Genomic DNA, 19,355 nt, shown 5'->3' with positions numbered 1-19,355 from the left:
GGAATTAAGAAATATATAAATATTAGATCCAGCAATGTCGGAGTGGTATAGATTAAAATACAGTAGAATTGAATACAGTATATACATATGAGATGAGTAAGCAGTATGTAAACATTATTTAAACAATACGACTAGTGTTCCGTTATTAAAGTGGCCAGTGATTCCAAGTCTATGTATATAGGGCAGCAGCCTCTAAGGTGCAGGGTTGAGTAACCGGGTGGAAGCCGGCTCGTGATGGCTATTTAACAGTTTGATGGCTGTTTTTCAGTCTCTCGGTCCCAGCTTTGATGCACCTGTACTGACCTCGCCTTCTGGATGATAGCGGGGTGAACAGGCCGTGGCTCGGGTGGTTGATGTCCTTGATGATCTTTTTGGCCTTCCTGTGACAGTGCTGTAGGTGTCCTGGAGGGCAGGTAGTTTGTCCTCGGTGATGCATTGGGCAGAGTGCACCACCCTGCGGTTGCAGGCGGTGAATTTGCCGTACCATACGGTGATACAGCCGAACAGGATGCTCTCAATTGTGCATCTGTAAAATTTTGTGAGGGTTTTAGGGGCCAAGCCAAATTTATTCAGCCTCCTGAGTTTGAAGAGGCGCTGCTGCGCCTTCTTCACCACACTGTCTGTGTGGGTGGACTATTTCAGATCGTCAGTGATGTGTACGCCGAGGAACTTGAAGCTTTCTACCTTTTCCTCTGCGGTCCCGTTGATGTGGATAGGGGTGTGCTCCCTCTGCTGTTTCCATAATTCCACAATCAGCTCCTTTGTTTTGTTGATGTTGAGTGAGAGGTTATTTTCCTGGCACCACTCTCCCTCACCTCCTCCCTGTAGGCTGTCTCATCATTGTTGGTAATCAGGCCTACTACTGTTGTGTCATCTGCAAACTTGATTATTGAGTTGAGGGGGAACAGGGTGTACAGGAGGGGGCTGAGCACGCACCCTTGTGGGGCCCCTGTGTTGAGGATCAGCGAAGTGGAGGTGTTGTTTCCTACCTTCACCACCTGGTGGGAGGCCCATCAGGAAGTCCAGGACCCAGTTGCACATGGCAGGGTTCACACCCAGGGCCCCCAAGCTTAATGATGAGCTTGGAGGGCACTATGGTGTTGAATGCTGAGCTATAGTCAATAAACAGCATTCTTACATATTGATTCCTCTTTTCAAGATGGGACAGGGCAGTGTGCAGTGTGATGGCAATTGCATCGTCTGTGGATCTATTGGGGTGGTAAGTAGATTGAAGAGGGTCTAGCGTGTCAGGTAAGGTAGAGCCTCTTAAAGCACTTCATGATGACAGAAGTGAGTACTACTGGGTGATAGTAATTTAGTTCAGTTACCTTTGCTTTCTTGGAAACAGGAACAATGGTGGACATCTTGAAGCAAGTGGGGACAGCAGACTGGGATAGGGAGAGATTGAATATGTCCGTAAACACTCCAGCCAGCTGGTCTGGGCATGCTCTGAGGATGCGACTAGGGATGCCGTCTGGGCCGGCAGCCTTGCCAGGGTTAAGACTTTTAAATGTCTTACTCACGTTGGCCATGGAGAAGGAGAGCCCACAGTCCTTGGTAGCGGGCCACGTCGGTGGCACTGTGTTATCCTCAAAGCGGGCGAAGAAGGTGTTTAGCAAGACGGAAGCAAGACGTTGGTGTCCGCGATGTGGCTGGTTTTCCCTTTGCTGTCCTTGATTGTCTGTAGAACCTGCCACATACGTCTCGTTTCTGAGCCGTTGAATTGTAACTCAACTTTGTCTCTGTACTGACGTTTTGTCTGTTTGATTCCCTTACATAGGGATTAACTACACTGTTTGCATTTGGCCATATTCCCAGTCACCTTGTCATTGGTAAATGCGGGGGTTTGTCTTTTCAGTTTTGAGCGAATGCTGTCATCTATCCACGTTTTCTGGTTTGGGTAGGTTTTAATAGTCACAATGGGTACAACATCTCCTATACACTTCTGGATAAATTCAGTCACCATATCCGTGTATTCGTCAATGTTATTCGTCAATGTTATTCCCGGAACATATCCCAGTCTGCGTGATCAAAACAATCTTGAAGCATGGATTCCGATTGGTCAGACCAGCGTTGAATAGACCTTAGCATGGATACTTCTTGTTTGAGTTTATACCTATAGGAAGGGAGGAGCAAAATGGATTTGTGATCAGATTTGCCAAATGGAGGGCGGGGGAGGGCCTTTTAGGCATTTAGAAAAGTTGACCAGAGCGAGTACAACAGTCAATGTGATGGTAGAACTTCGGTAGCGAAGTTCTACCGTACTATAAGTCCACTCCGAATACCTCTTCTACACTGGCGGTTTTGGAGCAGCCTCTGGAATAAGTTCAATTGCCCTGGGGGGTACGAACAAAGGATATCATTTGGGAAATTCAAATTCCTGGTCGTAATGCTGGTGAGTTACCGCCACTCTGATATCCCAACAAAAATTTCCGGCTGAATGTAATAACACAAAAAACACTCTGGAGTAATAATGTAAGAAATAACACACACAACAACAAAAAACCTGCGAAGTTGCTTAGGAGCTAGGAGCAGAGCTGCCATATCTGTCTGCACCATTGTATACACACACAGGAGTAATCCACTCAGTGTCCGTCGCCCTGTTTTAGTTGACTGACATGAAGTAGAGTGAATATTTTTCACACCTCGCTTTAAGATGCAGTCTAAATAAGAGAAAGGGGGCTGGCAGGTAGGATTTACTCTCTCCCTGTCTCTGGTCCACACTCCAGTACAGTAGGTGGCAGGAATGCTCCATAACGTTGGATAACAACCACCGATAAATCCCACAAACGAAGAAGAACACCACCACCACCACCACCACCACCACCACCACCACCATCATCACCACCACCACCACCACCACCACCCCCCCTCATCGGATATGTCAAATGAACATGGACCCATATGAAACGTCAGCACAGTGAGTGTAGGAGCAGTTTACGTATTGATGTTAGCGAGCTAGCCTAGTAAAATACAGTCCAGACATAGAAATACATTTGTCGTAAAGCAGTATATTTGTAGAGTTATTACATTGGGAAACGGTAGAGTTTATATTCGTTGCAGAGAATACGTTTAACGCAATGGACTTCACTTGGATTTTTTTACTTTCTCGAAGTTCATACGGTAAGAGATTCCATTGATTAGATAGCTACTGTTAGCTAGAGGGTAACAGTAACCAAAACAGCGTCAGCTATACTAGTGAGCCATCTTCATTGTTGAAACCATCTGTCTTTTCATGATCAAGTCGTTAACTAAACGGGGACTGACGGATTTCTTAAATCTCGAAATATTTACAGAATGATAATGAACTATTCAGCTAGCTATCTAGTTGGCAAACTGCTAACCGTAGCTAACTTGAAGCGAGCAGCCATTGCCAACACTGTGAGTAGCTAGCTGCCATAGCTAGCTACATCGTCTCTCATATTGTCATCCAGCTAAAATATCATTAGCCTCTTTTAGATGTCTCTTTTAGCAAACGTACTAGTTAAACCTGCTGTCACGTATCTGTCAACTGATCTGGTGACATGACAAATCATAAGAGCGGCACAAAAGGACTATCTGCAACTGCAAGTTTTTCCAACTACCAGGAAACATGCATCACTCACTATATCCTCATTCCACATCTCTAATATTAATTGTCTTCATGCTGATTACTGTGACACTCTCTCTGTTGTCTGTTTCAGATTGAAAGAGGAATGACAATGACAGTTCCCTTGCCTGTGAGAGGAGGCTACACTGGAATACAGCTGTTCTGTGACCAAAACAAGGGACCTTGAAGGACCACAGCCTGTGTGACAGAGGACTTGCATTGTGAAGCTTTTGGGGAGAGTAGCAGGCAGTACACTTGTGTAAAGAAACACTAAGGCAAGGTGGAGATGTTTGCCAAACTGAAAAAGAAGATTGCTGAGGAGGCAGCCACAGCCCCCCGGACCGGAGTCCGCATGCCTCGGTCCTATAGCAAAGAGTCCATTACGTCAGTGGGGGCAGACTCGGGGGATGATTTTGTAAGTACCCGTTTTGTTACCTCACTGTCACTCTGTCCATGCCAGTCATCTTTTGAACCCACCAAGAGTAGTTGGTCACATGACACGAAACACAATCACACACGATTCTGTTCGCTTAAGAAGTTTTCCAAAGCTATTCTATAAAGGATGCATCATGGAAGATAAGAGAGGTTTCCTTTAAACGATTACTTTTGGCCTCTAATTTTAATTGGCTTTAACTTTGCACTTATGAAACACAAACAATGATAATTTTTATCCTGTACACTCGTTCAATTCACCATAGGCTATTGTATTATTAAATTACAGTTTTCTCTGTGTTTAGAGATATTCTGAGGCCCCTCCCAGACAGTAATGGCCCAGGCCCTCCATTAGTGTTTCTCTCTGTGGCCTGGTAAGAGCATTTCAGTGGCTCTCTCCTATGTAATGGAGCCCCTGGGACTGTCATGATGCTGTAAGTCACTACCATATACATGGAGCATATCAGATATCCCCTGTACCGTGATGTCAATAGCCCTGAATTTTATGAGATCAATATCTAATAATGGCTTTATGAATTTCAGCAAAATTGTAGGCCTAATGTACAAGACTTACATTATGCAGAGCCAGGGAAAGAGCAGTAAAGTAATTTGCTGCATTTTTAAGTTTGGTGTAATTGTCCTTTATTAACGAGTAGCCCTGCCTATATTTTGATGACATTGCCTTTTGGATTATGAGCTGGGTCTGTGAGTCAGCTAGCTTATTGTTATATGGTTGGGTGTGTCTGGAGATTGGCATCCAGAAGCCAGTGGATGCCACGGTTTAGTGTAAATATACGAGTACGATACGACCGCTCTTTTGTAAATGATGACATGAATTCTAAAATTGTAGGCGCAAACCTGTGTAACCTGAAGCCATGCTCGGTTGTCAGCTCTGCAATGCTCTGTTCACTTGATGACACACACAATGTTTATTTTCTCTTTTGGAGAAGGTAGCTTAACATACTATATGTTGAGACAATTCAGGTTACATTTTCATTAGGCTAATCAGTAATAATTGTGATGGTGTTATACCACATTGCACTGTTAAACACATCATTTATATTCAGAATATCATGTATTAGGCACTGGAAAATCTTTTTTTGTTGATGTTATTGGAAATGCATCATAAGTGTTAATCAGTTCAGTGGTAATTTTACACTTCCCCACGGCTACAATTATGAATAAAGTGGCTCATCTTACAGGGTTACCCAGATCCAGTCTTCTGGGGCTGATGTGTATTTAAGTCAAGAAGGTCAAATCACCTGGTAGACTATCCCTTGTCAAATTTGTAGTAGAATCGGGATGACATCAAGCTAACGTAAACACGCTCGTAGCCATGAGTTAGGTACCGATGATATGACATGTTGTTGTTATAGGAATAATGGACTGGAGCCTGGCCTTTAGGCCTTACATCATGTCACCTAGTCACAGCCTTGGCTGGCATGAACAATTAACTTTTGTGTGGGTGGGAAGGGGGTGTATGATGGGGTGCTATTCTATGTATGTTGTGTCAATTTATGTATTTATATGGAAGCAGCAGCACTCTTTAATTGTCCAAGTCAAATTTCCCCTTGGACAATAAAGTACATCTTATTGTATACTAAACATTAAGAACACCTGCTCTTTCCATGTGATAGACTGACTAGGTGAAAGCTATAATCCCTTATTGATGTCACCTCTTAAATCCACATCAATCAGTGTAGATGAAGGGGAGGATATAGGTTAAAGAATGATTTTGAAGCCTTGAGACAAATGAGACATGGATTGTGTATGTGTGCTATTCAGAGGGTGAATGGGCAAGACAACATTTAAGTGCCTTTGAATGGGGTATGGTAGTAAACTCAGCAAAAAAAGAAACATCCTCTCACTGTCAACTGTGTTTATTTTCAGGAAACTTAACATGCGTAAATATTTGTATGAACATAAGATTCAACAACTGAGACATAAACTGAACAAGTTCCACAGACATGTGACTAACATAAATGGAATAATGTGTTCCTGAACAAAGGGGGGGTCAAAATCAAAAGTAACAGTCAGTGTCTGTTGTGGCCACCAGCTGCATTAAGTACTCCAGTGCATTTCCTCCTCACGGACTGCATCTGATTTGCCAGTTCTCGCTGTGCGATGTTACCCCACTCTTCCACCAAGGCACCTGAAAGTTCCAGAACATTTCTGAGGGGAATGGCCCTAGCCCTCACCCTCCGATCCAACAGGTCCCAGACGTTCTCAATGGGATTGAGATATGGGCTCTTTGCTGGCCATGGCAGAACACTGACATTCCTTTATTGCAGGAAATCATTGTCATGCTGGAAGGTCAAGTCAGGATGAGACTGCAGGAAGGGTACCGCACGAGGGAGGAGGATGTCTTCCCTGTAATGCACAGCGTTGAGATTGCCTGCAATGACAACAAGCTCAGTCCGATGATGCTGTGACACACCGCCCCAGACCATGATGGATCCTCCACCTCCAAACCCTCCGATCCCGCTCCAGAGTACAGGCCTCGGTGCAATGCTCATTCCTTTGACGATAAACGCAAATCCGACCATCACCCCTGGTGAGACAAAACCGTGACTCGTCAATGAATAGCACTTTTTGCCAGTCCTGTTTGGTCCAGCGACGGTGGGTTTGTGCCAATAGGCGACATTGTTGCTGGTGATGTCTGGTGAGGACCTGCCTTACAACAGGCCTACAAGCCCTCAGTCCAGCCTCTCTCAGCCTATTGCAGACAGTCTGAGCACTGATGGAGGGATTGTGCGTTCCTGGTGTAACTCTGGCAGTTGTTGTTGCCATCCTGTACCTGTCCCGCAGGTGTGCTGTTCGGATGTACCGATCCTGTGCAGGTGTTGTTACACGTGGTCTGCCACTGCGAGGACGATCAGCTGTCCATTCTGTCTCCCTGTAGCGCTGTCTTAGGCGTCTCACAGAACGGACATAGCAATTTATTGCCCTGGCCACATCTGCAGTCCTTTCAGCATGCCTAAGGCACTTTCACGAAGATGAGCAGGGACCCTGGGCATCTTTCTTTGGGTGTTTTTCAGAGTCAGTAGAAAGGCCTCTTTAGTGTCCTAAGTTTTTATAACTGTGACCTTAATTGCCTACCATCTGTAAGCTGTTAGTGTCTTAATGACCGTTGCACAGGTGCATGTTCATCAATTGTTTTTGGTTAATTTAACAAGCATGGGTAACAGTGTTTAAACGGTTTACAATGAAGATCTGTGAAGTAATTTGGATTTTTACGAATTATATTTGAAAGACAGGGCCCTGAAAAGGGGACGTTTCTTTTTTTGCTGAGTTTAGGTTCCAGGCACACCAGTTTGTGTTGAACTGCAATGCTGCTGAGTTTTTCACGCTCAACAGTTTCCCGTGTGGATCAAGAATAGTCCACCTCGCAAAGGACATCCAGCCAGCTGTGCGACGCATTGGAGTCAACAAGGGCCAGCGTGCCTGTGGAACACTTTCGACACCTTGTAGAGTCCATGCCTCGACGAAATTAGTCTGTTTTGAGGGCAAAAGGGAGGGGGGCCAACTCAATATTAGGAATGTGCTCCTAATGTTTGGTATAGTCCGTGTTGATCTTCTCAGTGTGATATTTCATAGACTCTACAACCCACAGCGTATTTGTTTCTAGTACCTGCTGACCCATTACTATGGAAGCTCCAGTGTGACCTGCTGAGTTGCTGTGCTGATGAGGATCCCTCTGTTCTGTGTGTTTGTTTTGACCTCTAGGCCTCTGATGGCAGTAGCTCCAGGGACGACCTCTCCTCCCAGATCCTCAGAAGGAATGATCAGATTCGCAAGCTGGAGGCCAAACTATCAGGTAAGACATGTCTGTATTGAGCCAGTATAAACAGAGTAGGATGAGGTGGCCATCTATGATTAGTTTTGCATTTCCCCATTCAATAGTTAAAGTTAGGTTTGGTGGTGGATAAGCTGATTCTAGATCTGTGTCTAATGTACTTAGAAACAACTTCTACCCAGAGCAGTTCACTCAGGTCAATGGTCACATAACCCACGGGTGATGTCTGGTTTCAGACCTCCAAGGTTTTTGTTCTCAACACTGACCCTCATAAGGTATGATGGGGGTAACTCTTACAATTTCTTTATTCTTTACCACATTCCCATTCGGTGAACGTTAAGAGCAAATGCCATGGCTTTTAGTCTACCTTTGGGGGTTCTGTGTGTCTTCTCTCCCAGATTAGTGTGATAGCTACTCCTCCCTCAGATGTGGTGTGTGTGTGTGACCCCTTAGAAGAGGTTAAAAGTTGCACGTCCTCATGCAGCGTCTTAACCAGGATGGATTTCTCATCTAAGAAAATCATTGTTTTCTTTCCTTTTGTATGCCTCCTCCTCCCTGTCCCTTTACCCTCATCCACCTATCCCCCTTTCCTGGGTGTGTGTGTACTTGTGTGTTTCTGTGATGTTGGCATCCCATCACCCCACCTCCTGCCAATAGACTACGCTGAGCAGCTCCGACTTATGCAGAAGACCAAGGACAAGCTTGAAATTGCATTAGAAAAACATCAGGATTGTACGTACCTTTATTCTCCTCCCATTTTGCTTCCTTTCTGTCTCATTTGTTTGTCTGCTGGATGGGGTAATGGTCACCCTAAGCACCATCAGTCGCTCGCGGAGGGGTTGAGAATCATGCTGTCACTTCTATAGATTTCCATATAAACAAATAAATTGATGAAACCAAGGACTTACATGCTTGTTCATATATAATTGTTTATAAATGTTTGTGGCACTCAGCAGCGTTACAGTTCTTGACACAAACCGGTGCGCCTGGCACCTATTACCATATCCCATTCAAAGGCACTTAAATCTTTTGTCTTGTCCATCCACCCTCTAAATGACACGCATACACAATCCATGTCTCCAATTATCTCAAGCCTTAAAAATCTGTCTTTAACCTGTCTCCTCCCCTTCATCTTTACTGATTTGAAGTGGATTTAACAAGTGACATCAGTAAGGGATCATAGCTTTCACCTGGATTCACCTGGTCAGTCTGTCATGAAGAGAGCACGTGTTCTTAATGTTTTGTATACTCCGTGTAAGTCCGTGTGGGAAGTCTCTGTTGGCCATGCTTAGATGCACAGCTTGCCTTTGCTTCTGGGGAACACTTAGTTTGGCATACTGGACACATTCTATGGTCAATTTTACCACCCTTTCACAGCTAGCAGCTACTAACCACTGACAATTCCACAACCAGCTGTTTGAACCGAGCCATTTTTGGCTAGCCTGTTGTGTTCATCCTCTTTCTGTCTGTCTTTCACTATCCAGCCTCCATGAGGAAACTGCAGGACCAGAATGAGACTCACCAGGCCAATAGAGCCAAAATGGCCGAAGGCATGGCTTTGGCACTGGACAAGAAGGATCAGGTGAGCATCATATCCTTTGCACTACAAGGCATTAATTTGTGTGTGTTTATACTTAGATGAATTCCTGTCTTTGTCTGTAGGAATGGATGGAAAGGATATCTACCCTGGAGCAGGTACGCTAACATCTAAACTGCATTCCAACATCTAACAAAAGTTATAGGTTCTCATTCACCCAGTCAGTCTTTGCATGTGTAGATGAGAGATCTAACTGGGGGTCATCCTGTCTGTTCCTCAGGAGAAAGCGTCTCTGTCTGTGAGGCTAGATGAGATGATGGAGCAGAGCCTTACTCTGTTCCAGAAGAGGGATGACCTGGACGAGCTGGAGGGCTTCCAGCAGCAGGAGCTCGCCAAAGTCAAACACATGGTACACACTCCGGACAACAAGGTCCCACTGTCTAACTCTAACCCACCCACCACATTGCGTGTATGAGGAAAGTCAAACGTAGACTTGGCAGTTTGTGCTTTATCTGTCTGCCTATTCTGATTCAAGCTGTAGCTGTGTCAGTAATGATCCATCACAAGTCTTCCTATTACCCTAGACAATAATTGTATTTCAACATTTGTTATAGTGAACTCCTTTCTGTGGTTGATTCTGTTATGTTATGGTAGTTACTGAGTAAGGAGGAGCAGCTGGTCCAGCAGGAGCGAGTGCTCCAGCAGAAGGGTGCCGAGCTGCAGATGGCCAAGAAGGGTCTGGCCGAAGCCCAGGAGCAGCTGCGGGTTCTGGGAGAGGAGCATCAGGAAAGTTGCAGGCTCAACACGGAGCAGGAGATGGAGAGGTAAGGACAGGACACAGAGATTGCCTTGATAATGTCATGAATTCAGTAGTTGGAGAGATGCTGGTCTTGATGACTGAAAGTAATGACCTTACTCATTGTAGAGCTTGCCCCCCTCACCTCTTTTCTATAAGGGAGAGCTAGTATGCCAATTCTTTTGATGAAGTCTGCCTGTTTTCTTCTGGGTTGTCTGTGGTTTTGGTGGTTGTCTAACAGTACAGGGTGTGTGTGGTCTCCTTTAGAGAGGAGCTGCTGGAGGTCAGGGAGCAGGCTGAGAAGAAGATTACTGAGCTGGAGGGCAGAGGCCAGAACCTGCAGAAGGTCATCCAACAGGTATCTGAAGACTTCCAGAAGGTGAGGCCTCTAACCCAGAGAGAAATCCTTTACCAAAATCCTTTCACTGTATTGAAATGGTACAGATTTGTAATGACAGCATATGAATACGGTAAACTAAATGTGATAATATTTGATAAAATATTTCAGATTTAGTGATCTAATTGTGTATGTTCTCAGTCGCGGAGCGCGGCAGCAGCTGTAGAGAAGTCTCTCCGTACGTTACAAATGGAGAACAATGCCCTGAAGCTGCAACAACACAAAGTAAGACCAGACCACCATGTAGCTACCTATATCTACCCCCTATTCGTTCTCCTCACCCTGCCCTGTGGAGGGAGGTACAGTATGCTGTGTATTGACCCAATCCTCTCTATCCTTGCTGTGGTCCCCAGGCTGCAGTGACTGATGAGGACAAGGAGCGTGTGCTGCTGGACCTGCAGGAGAAGATCTCCTCTCTGGAGAGACGTCTGCATGGTAACCTGAGTGAAGACGAGCTCCTCCAGGAGCTTCTCAAAGAGGTAACTTAAACAGTCAGCTAATCCTAAAGACAGAGGGACTCCAGTGGAATTAGGTTAAAGAAGATACCACAGAGAATGGTGATTCATTTCTTAGCTCCTTTTTCCTGATGTGTAGAAGTCCACTCTGGAGCAGAGGCTGGAGGACACGAGAGTTGAGCTGCTGGAGGCACGCACCAACCATGCAGACACGGTTAGCTCTTTGGAGACTCAGGTAAACAGTCCTCTCTCTACCTCTTCATCAGCATGATATACTTCTTCGCATGCCACTGGCTTAGCTGCTCCATTAGGTAACAGTAATACATGAAAAACTGTATGAACTCATCTGTTAAGCATATTGTATCTCAACTCCCCCAGATATCCAGACTCAACAACAATGTGACTGAACTACAGACCCTGCTACGACACAAGGACGACTCTTCCAAGAACTACAGAGAGAGAACGGACGCACAGGTAGGAGAACAGGCACACACTGGTGGGAGAGAACAATGTAAGAATTTAAGACCTGTGCTCTCTCTCTACCTTCAGTCTCTCACACAGCCCCATGTCTCTGTCTCAGATAGCAGGTCTGGAACAGCAGGTGCAGGAGAGCAATGAGAGGCTCAAGAACACTGAGCAGCAGATCTCTGACAAACAAGCACATCTAGACAAACTGGTAAATAAATGTCAGATTACGGGGAAAGATGCTCTACCACCACTGTTCATGGATTAAGTTGAACATGAGGCTGGAGCAAATGCGGTTAAATTGTATTTATTTTCTTTAGACTGAGTATGCTTTTAATGTGTGATGTTAAGACGGCCCTCTCTCATGTGGTCCCTCCCCCAGCAGGCAGAGTGGAGTGTGGAGAGGGACAGTCTGCAGCAGCAGGTGTCTGCAGAGCGGCAACAGGGCCAGGAGAGGGCAGGTCGGCTGGAGGAGCAGCTCACTGCACTGCAGACAGAGAGAGACACCGAACACACCTCTGCCCAAGCCAGGATTGTGAGTTACAGTTCTCAGCTCTCACATCCTCTGTACATTTTAATTCACAAAACTGTTCTAAGTGAAATGTGCTGCGTAGTTTTGTAACCTGAATATTAAAGTCAACTGTATCTTTGGTATTTGATCATTTCTATGCAGATTTTGATCAGTTTATCCATTGGTCGCTGTGGATTGTTAATTGTCCATTATCGGTTGCCATGTCATTTATCTCTGCTACAGGGCTGGCATGAAAGTGGACTCTCAAACAAGGCCATCAATTTTTTATCTATTGATATTGGACTGTGTTCCTATGCATTCTAATTTCTGCTTTTCTTTCTCAAACATCCCTTTGTCTCTGCTTCTCTCTCCCTCACCAACCACTCTCTCGCTCTCTCTCGCTCTGTCTCTCTCGCTCCCTCACCCATCTGTGTTGTATTTCCCAGAGTGAGTTGGAGCAAGACAGAACGTCTCTGCTGAGGGGGAGGGATAAAGCTGACGTTGCTCTGAGGAGGCAGGCAGAGGGGCTGGAGCAGGCCAGGGTCAGACACACTTCCTGCTTTATATTAGGCAGTCAGTTGAAAACAGGAAGTCACAGATTTCCTGAAGAAACAAGATATTTTTAAAATTAAATTGTGTTCTTCAGTCACTCCAGATGTTTTGCATACTGTGCCACACCATTTCTATGAGAACTGCATTCCTACATTACAACTCCCCAAAAATGGTCCTGTTGCCTGTACAAACGGGGTAATGATGTCCCTATATGTGTCCCCAGTCAGAGCTGAGCAGCAGGCAGACTGTGAGTGTGGAGATAGCCATGGCTCTGGAGGACACCAGGAGACAGAAGGAGGTGCTCCAACTACAGGTCTGGAGATGCATGATACATACTTACTCTCACAGCATACATTTTTACTGTACTCTTTGAAATAACAAACAGGATTCTTTACACTGTGTTGGAACGAGGTTTGAAACAATTGCAGATGCATTTTCCTTAACGCCCATAGTGCCTGAGTATGATTATCTGTTACAAAGCCATGAATTCAGCTTGTGTTGATTATGTGCTCGTAAATAGATGATAATGTTACTGTCTCCTTTTCCAGGTAGGAGAGATGATGGCGTCACTTCAAACAACATCGCAGGAACTGGCCCACGTCACTGAGCAGCTGAAGCGGAAAGAAGAGGAACTCCAAACACTTCGCAATGGTAAACACTTTCTCTGTCCACAGGTGCCCTTTTCCTCCATCTCCCATGCTATGTAAATTCAGAAGTTGTAGTGTTTGTCTGATGTTCCCTTCCACGCTATTTGTTTTGCAGAGCTGCAGAGTGCCCAGAGCTCCCTGTCCCAGCTGCAAGAGGAGACAGAGGGGCTGCAGGCAGCAGCCCAGGAGAGGCAGGAGGAGAAGGACAGCCAGCTGGTCAGCTTGAGGCAGGAGCTCCTAACCCAGAATGAGCAGTTGGACTCCTGCCAGTTACGGGTCAGAACACACACGGGGAGCACAGCCATTAAGCTTTTAACTCACATACTGTACATAAGTCCAAAGTCTTGTCATTACATATCATGTTAGGTCTGCATGTCTGTTGTTGATTGACGTTGCCTGCTTTGTCTGACTGTGCCTCTGTGTGTGTCTGTGTCCCTCCCAGGTATCGGAGCTAGAGGTAGAGACTCTGACGTTGCAGCAGACTCCAGAGCTGTGTGAACTGGACCAGAATGGGACTGTGACGGTGGATGACCTGGACCACATGCAGAAGGCCAACCGAGACCTGGAGCAGCAGCTCAGTGACAAGAACAAAGTCAGTACTGGATGAGCCAGAAACCATGATCACCACACAGGCATGGTCAGATAATTAATGCTTGTCTGAAATAGCTGGAGCAGGACCATTTCATTATTCCTGTGTGTTTTAGGTGCTGTTATTGATTGGATGACTGTTGCTTTACAGACCATTAAGCAGCTGCAGCAGAGACTAGCAGAGCTAAAGAGGACCTTGCAGAAGGAGCTGGTGAGACATTTAGATAACTTAGTATGGGTATATTTAAATCAAATTAATTTTTGTTCAGTTCATTAAAATATTGTTTTGTTTGATGGTTTGTGTCTGTTTCTGGTGCAGAAGCTGAAACCTGAAACAGAGTCCGATGGGAAAGAGAGGGCCCAAGAAGGGAGAGGAGAGAGGCAAGAGAGGCCAGACAGAATCTTTACAGAGCTCACTCTAGGCCCGACCCCGGGCCCAAACACCACTGTCACCAACACATCTGATCTCAATGACTCACGAGAGATCAACTTTGAGTACCTCAAACACGTGGTGCTAAAATTCATGTCATCCAGAGAGGCTGAGGTGAGAGCAGTCCACCTGGTCCCTGTTACAGCTAGGCCATATACACAGCTAGGCCATATACACAGCTAGGCCATATACACAGCTAGGCCATATACACAGCTAGGCCATATAGACAGCTAGGCCATATACACAGCTAGGCCATATACACAGCTAGGCCATATACACAGCTAGGCCATATACACAGCTAGGCCATATACACAGCTAGGCCATATACACAGCTAGGCCATATAGACAGCTAGGCCATATAGACAGCTAGGCCATATACACAGCTAGGCCATATACACTGAGTGTACAAAACATTAAGAACACATGCTTTTTCCAGGTGAATCCAGGTGAAAGCTATGATCCCTTATTGATGTCACTTGTTAAATCCACTTTAATCTGTGTAGATGAAGGGGAGGAGACAGGTCAAATATGTATTTTTAATGCTTGAGTGGCGCAGCGGGCTAAGACACTGCATCTCGGTGCAAGAGGTGTCACTACAGTCCCTGGTTCGAATCAGGGCTGTATCACATCCGGCCGTAATTGGGAGTCCCATAGGGCGGTGCACAATTGGCCTAGCGTCGTCCGTGTTTGGCCGGGGTAGGTCGTCATTGTAAATAAGAATTTGTTTTTAACTGACTTGCCCAGTTAAATAAATTGAGACATGGATTGTGTATGTGTACCATTCAGAGGGTGAATGGGCTAGACAAAATATTAATGCCTTTGAACAGGGTATGGTTGTAGTTGCCAGGTGTACCAGTTTGTGTCAAGAACTGCAATGCTGCTGGGTTTTTCACACTCAACAGTTTCCCGAACACTTTCAACACCTTGTAGAGTCCATGCCCTGGCGAATTTAGGCTGTTCTGAGGGGAAAAAGGGGGTGCAACTCAATATTTAAGATGGTGCTCCTAATATTTGGTATACTCTGTGTATACAGTCAGTTTATTAGGTACACCACCCCATTCACGAAAATGGATCGCTCCCACAGACAGTGAGTCACGTTGCCTTGGTTTGCTATATAAAGCAGGCAGACGGGCGTCGAGGCATTCAGTTACTGTTCGATTCAACGTTAGAATGGGCAAAATTAGTGACTTAAGCGACTTTGAGCATGGTAAGATCGATGGTGCCAGGCGCGCCAGATTCAACTGACAAGTGACTGTGCTAGATGGGTGTACCTAATACAATTCCTGGTGAGTGTATCTGATGTCTATGGTCATGGATGAAGTCTAAATCTCTCTGTATCTTAGGCCTATCAGCTGATCAGAGCAGTGTCTGTGTTGCTGAACTTCACTGGTGAGGAAGAAGACATGTTGAAGCAGACTCTGGAGTACAAGGTGGCTTTCTCCTTTCACACCTCGTTTCCCTGAAACGCATGTCAAATGAATGGATGTTATGGCCTGAACCACAGTCAGTGTGTATCACATGAAATAGGCCATGACCCTATTTTGTCCTCAAATGTTCTCATTTCTTAAATGTGCGAGCTATCTGTTGTTTCTTTTAGAATGACTTAAGCTGCATCTGGAGGGAAATTGTTATTTTTATAGAGGATACTATAACATTCAAACCCATGTTTTGCTACCAATAGACCCTTTACCAGTTGTAATACTAGTTTTAGTAGTCCAATGATATTTCATTTGATATAATTGTAACTAACTATCGCTGTATTTTTCAGATGTCCTGGTTTGGATCCAAGCCTTCTCTGAAAGGTATTGTCCGGCCATCAGTTTCAGGGGCACCTGCTCACTGGAGCTGAGGAGACCGAGAGAGGAAGAGGGGACAGGCGCACACATTACTTTTATCATGCGTTTGCATGACTTCTCCCACCACTGTGGCAACCAAATGAACACTGTAAAGAGAACACAACCCAAGCTTTAAAATGGTTTCTGACATGACACAGATTCCTATGTACTGTAGCTCCTCAATCTCTCCTGCAATTTTTTTTCTTCTTCATCTTCAAGAGAAAAGAGTGGCTCTACAATGACTTAGAAGGGCAAAGTCTTGTTAATGTGGTCTGTTTTTTTTTTTTTGGGGGGGGGGGGGGGGGGTGATTTTTATTTAGAAGTAAAATGGTTAAAGCAGACATGGTGTTGACCCATTTGATAAATGTTAACCTTAAGAGAAACCCTCCTCCCTCCCCTTGGAATGAGGTTAACATTAGATCTAGCTCTGTCATGGACACAGTACAAGTACACTACATTACCAAAAGTATGTGGACATCTGCTTGTCTAACATCTCATTCCAAATTCATGGGCATTAATATGGAGTTGGTCCCCCCTTTGCTGCTATAACAGCCTCTACTCTTCTGGGAAGGCTTTCCACTAGACGTTGGAACATTGACACCGGGGACTTGCTTACATTCAGCTGAAATAGCATTAGTGAAGTCAGGCACTGATGTTGGGGGATTAGGCCTGGCTCGCAGTCAGCGTTCCAATTCATACAAAAGGTGTTCGATGGGGTTGAGATCAGGGCTCTGTGCAGGCCAGTCAAGTTCTTCCACACCGATCTCAACAAAAAATGTCTGTATAGACCTCATCTTGGGCATGTGGCCATTGTCATGCTGGAACAGGAAAGGGCCTTTTCCAAATTGTTGCCACAAAGTTGAAAGCACAGAATCGTCTAGAATGTAATTGTATGCTGTAGCATTAAGATATCCCTTCACTGGAACTAAGGGGCTTAGCCCGAACCATGAAAAACAGCCCCAGACCATTATTCCTCCTTCACCAAACTTACAGTTGGCACTATGCATCAAGGCAGGTAGTGTTCTCCTGGCATCTGCCAAACCCAGATTGGTCCGTCGGACTGCCAGGTGGTGAAGCGTAATTCACTATAGCATTTCTACTAGTCCAGAGTCCAATGGCGGCAAGCTTTACACCACTCCAACCAAAGCTTGGCATTGCGCATAGTGATCTTAGGCTTGAGCGTGTGGCTGCTCGGTCGTGGGAACTCATTTCATGAAGCTTCCAACGAACAGTTTATTGTGCTGACGTTGATTCCAGAAGCAGTTTGGAACTTGGTAGTGAGTGATGCAACCCGAGGACAAACGAGTGCTGACGTTGATTCCAGAAGCAGTTTGGAACTTGGTAGTGAGTGATGCAACCTGAGGACAAACGAGTTTACACGCCATGCGCTTCAGCACTCGGTGGTCCTCTTCTGTGAGTTTGTGTGGCTCAATGTACTCAATTTGATACACATGTCAGCAACGGGTGTGGCTGAAATAGCCGAATCCACTCATTTGTAGGGGTGTCCTCATACTTTTGTGTATATATGGTGTATGTCTTATTCTCCAGGTGTTAAGAGTGGGATGGGTCAGGCCTACCAGACTGTCACAACTCTTTTTGACAGAGAAGATTATGTCTCTGTGCTCCAATGTTTTTTCTTTAATTTAGACATAGAAAACGGTATTTACTGCCGATGACTACCTATGGCAGGGTTCCCCAAATAGGGGTCCAAGGGCCGAATTTGGCCTGCGTGTGGTTTTATTTGGCCCCAAATGTTTTCTGAGCAAAAATGCTATTTTTTATATATTTTTTTGTATTGTTGGACATAAGGCTGTAAAAACGTCAGGAAATCAGTTCCAAGCTATTTTAATTTTGGACATCTGTTCCCAAATATCTTCCTGAAATGATTGTTTTAATCTAAAATTCTTTCTGTTTGGGATTCTTGGGGTCAATTTGAAGTCTACAAATATTTGTAATTATGTTCCAGCCATCCAAAAAAATGAGCCTGCAGCTAGATCCAGTTGATGATCCCTTCTCTATGGTTGGGAAAGAGATATTGTGGAATTGTGAGTGCATGATAACAAGAACCTTGAAAATTCTACCATCCCAATCAACCCCTCTTCAGTTGAATGGAACGCCCAAAGATTTCTGATGGACCCTTCACAACAGCCTTTAATTTGGTTCTTTCCATTAAAAATATAACTTCAGATGGCTTATGAAGGAATAATCCATGTTAAAATCAGAACTTGTGATGTCTCTGAAGGGGAGGTGAGAGTCATACATCAATGTCTTTGATATCAATGGAGAAAATCTACGTCATGTAGACAGGAGAGGAGTACTTTTTAAATATGTTAAATAATTATTGAAAGCTATCTAAATCAGAATTATCGACGGATGTGCTCTACCTTTACCTGCCTTGTGTTTGTGTAAATGACAGTACATTCCATGTCTATTTATATATGATAACTGTACATATGCATTGAGAACTTTATAAATCACTGGGTGTAAAATAATTTTGTTTAACCTCTTGCAGTATTTTACACCATGTTTTACCTGTCTGTCCATGTAGCCAGTCTTGGCTTGATGTTCTGTCTCACTGTTCATTGACATCCTGTCAGAACTAAGTGACCATTTGTGTGAGCTTACAATGTGAGGGCATTAACAATGTACTGGAGGAAAGACCCTTTAATACAGTATGCATGCCTTATAGCAAAATGCATTGGTTTTCTGCAGAGGGAAAACCTGTCTCCTTACATTCTGAATAGAATGTGAACCATATTAATGGCTAAGATGTGAGGCAGCAACACAGCAGTCTGCACTCTGAATTCTACTCCCATATCATGTGAGGAATATCCATCTGTCTGGTTACATTACAGTACTGTAGCATTTGATGTCACATTCATTGGGTTTGTGCGGTCAGTCAACTGTGGGGCTGGGAGGTCGAAGAGGAAGGTGACAATGATGCATTGTGTGAACAAGGTCCTCCCCGTCTTTAAACTTCTGTCAAAATGGACACGGTCTACATTCAATGTCAAAACACCACACTGTGTTAAGTGACCTGCTATTGAATAGTATCTGGTACCACAAATTTAGTATAATTCCATAGAACTACAATAATATCACATCACAGGTGGCTATGACTCTACTGCAAGGTCACCATTTTTTCACTTCTGTTTGATTCCGCTATGTGTGGCTAACTGTGGTTTTTAACAAACAATCTAATAAATCACAACAGATTCTATTAATTCTCATTTTAACAAGTGCTACCACTACAAATTATTTTATTTTGTTTTGTCTTCATTTCTTGTTAATAAATAAATGTTAAAAAGCATAAAGGTTTGTTTTC

At 44.6% G+C, this 19,355-nt stretch overlaps 1 protein-coding gene across 4 annotated transcripts; it reads left to right on the top strand.

The window, feature by feature from the left end:
- Nucleotides 1-2,839: 2,839 nt before the first annotated feature.
- LOC110525493 (golgin subfamily A member 1) lies at nucleotides 2,840-19,344 on the top strand. Of its 4 annotated transcripts, none has more exons than XR_005052036.1 (24): nucleotides 2,840-3,123; nucleotides 3,684-4,004; nucleotides 7,748-7,838; nucleotides 8,475-8,549; nucleotides 9,302-9,399; nucleotides 9,480-9,512; nucleotides 9,635-9,763; nucleotides 10,009-10,178; nucleotides 10,418-10,529; nucleotides 10,689-10,772; nucleotides 10,901-11,026; nucleotides 11,142-11,237; nucleotides 11,381-11,476; nucleotides 11,583-11,678; nucleotides 11,850-12,002; nucleotides 12,425-12,520; nucleotides 12,754-12,843; nucleotides 13,079-13,181; nucleotides 13,293-13,453; nucleotides 13,620-13,769; nucleotides 13,917-13,976; nucleotides 14,085-14,146; nucleotides 15,539-15,625; nucleotides 15,964-19,344. XR_005052036.1 is itself a non-coding variant. In XM_021605629.2 (24 exons), the coding sequence occupies exons 2-24, from the start codon at nucleotides 3,876-3,878 to the stop codon at nucleotides 16,042-16,044; spliced, it is 2,538 nt and encodes an 845-aa protein (XP_021461304.2). In that variant the 5' UTR covers nucleotides 2,840-3,123; nucleotides 3,684-3,875; the 3' UTR covers nucleotides 16,045-19,344. The 4 variants fall into 4 exon arrangements, 3 of the variants coding, with proteins under 3 accessions (XP_021461304.2, XP_021461302.2, XP_021461305.2); XM_021605629.2 differs by having other exon boundaries at nucleotides 11,853-12,002; nucleotides 14,085-14,309; XM_021605627.2 differs by having other exon boundaries at nucleotides 14,085-14,309.
- Nucleotides 19,345-19,355: the final 11 nt, after the last annotated feature.

The sequence above is a fragment of the Oncorhynchus mykiss genome, chromosome 6, assembly GCF_013265735.2.
Source record: "Oncorhynchus mykiss isolate Arlee chromosome 6, USDA_OmykA_1.1, whole genome shotgun sequence".
NCBI classification, from domain to species: Eukaryota; Metazoa; Chordata; class Actinopteri; order Salmoniformes; family Salmonidae; genus Oncorhynchus; species Oncorhynchus mykiss.
This window is presented reverse-complemented; position numbering and strand designations above follow the sequence as displayed.

What these genes read in the sequence shown, in the direction of transcription:
- LOC110525493 (XM_021605627.2), top strand. Translation starts at nt 3,876, where the DNA reads ATGTTTGCCAAACTGAAAAAGAAGATTGCTGAGGAGGCAGCCACAGCC. An exon ending in ATTAGAAAAACATCAGGATT is followed by an intron (nt 8,550 to 9,301) that starts GTACGTACCTTT and finishes TTCACTATCCAG; the next exon opens with CCTCCATGAGGAAACTGCAG. An exon ending in AGGGGCTGGAGCAGGCCAGG is followed by an intron (nt 12,521 to 12,753) that starts GTCAGACACACT and finishes ATGTGTCCCCAG; the next exon opens with TCAGAGCTGAGCAGCAGGCA.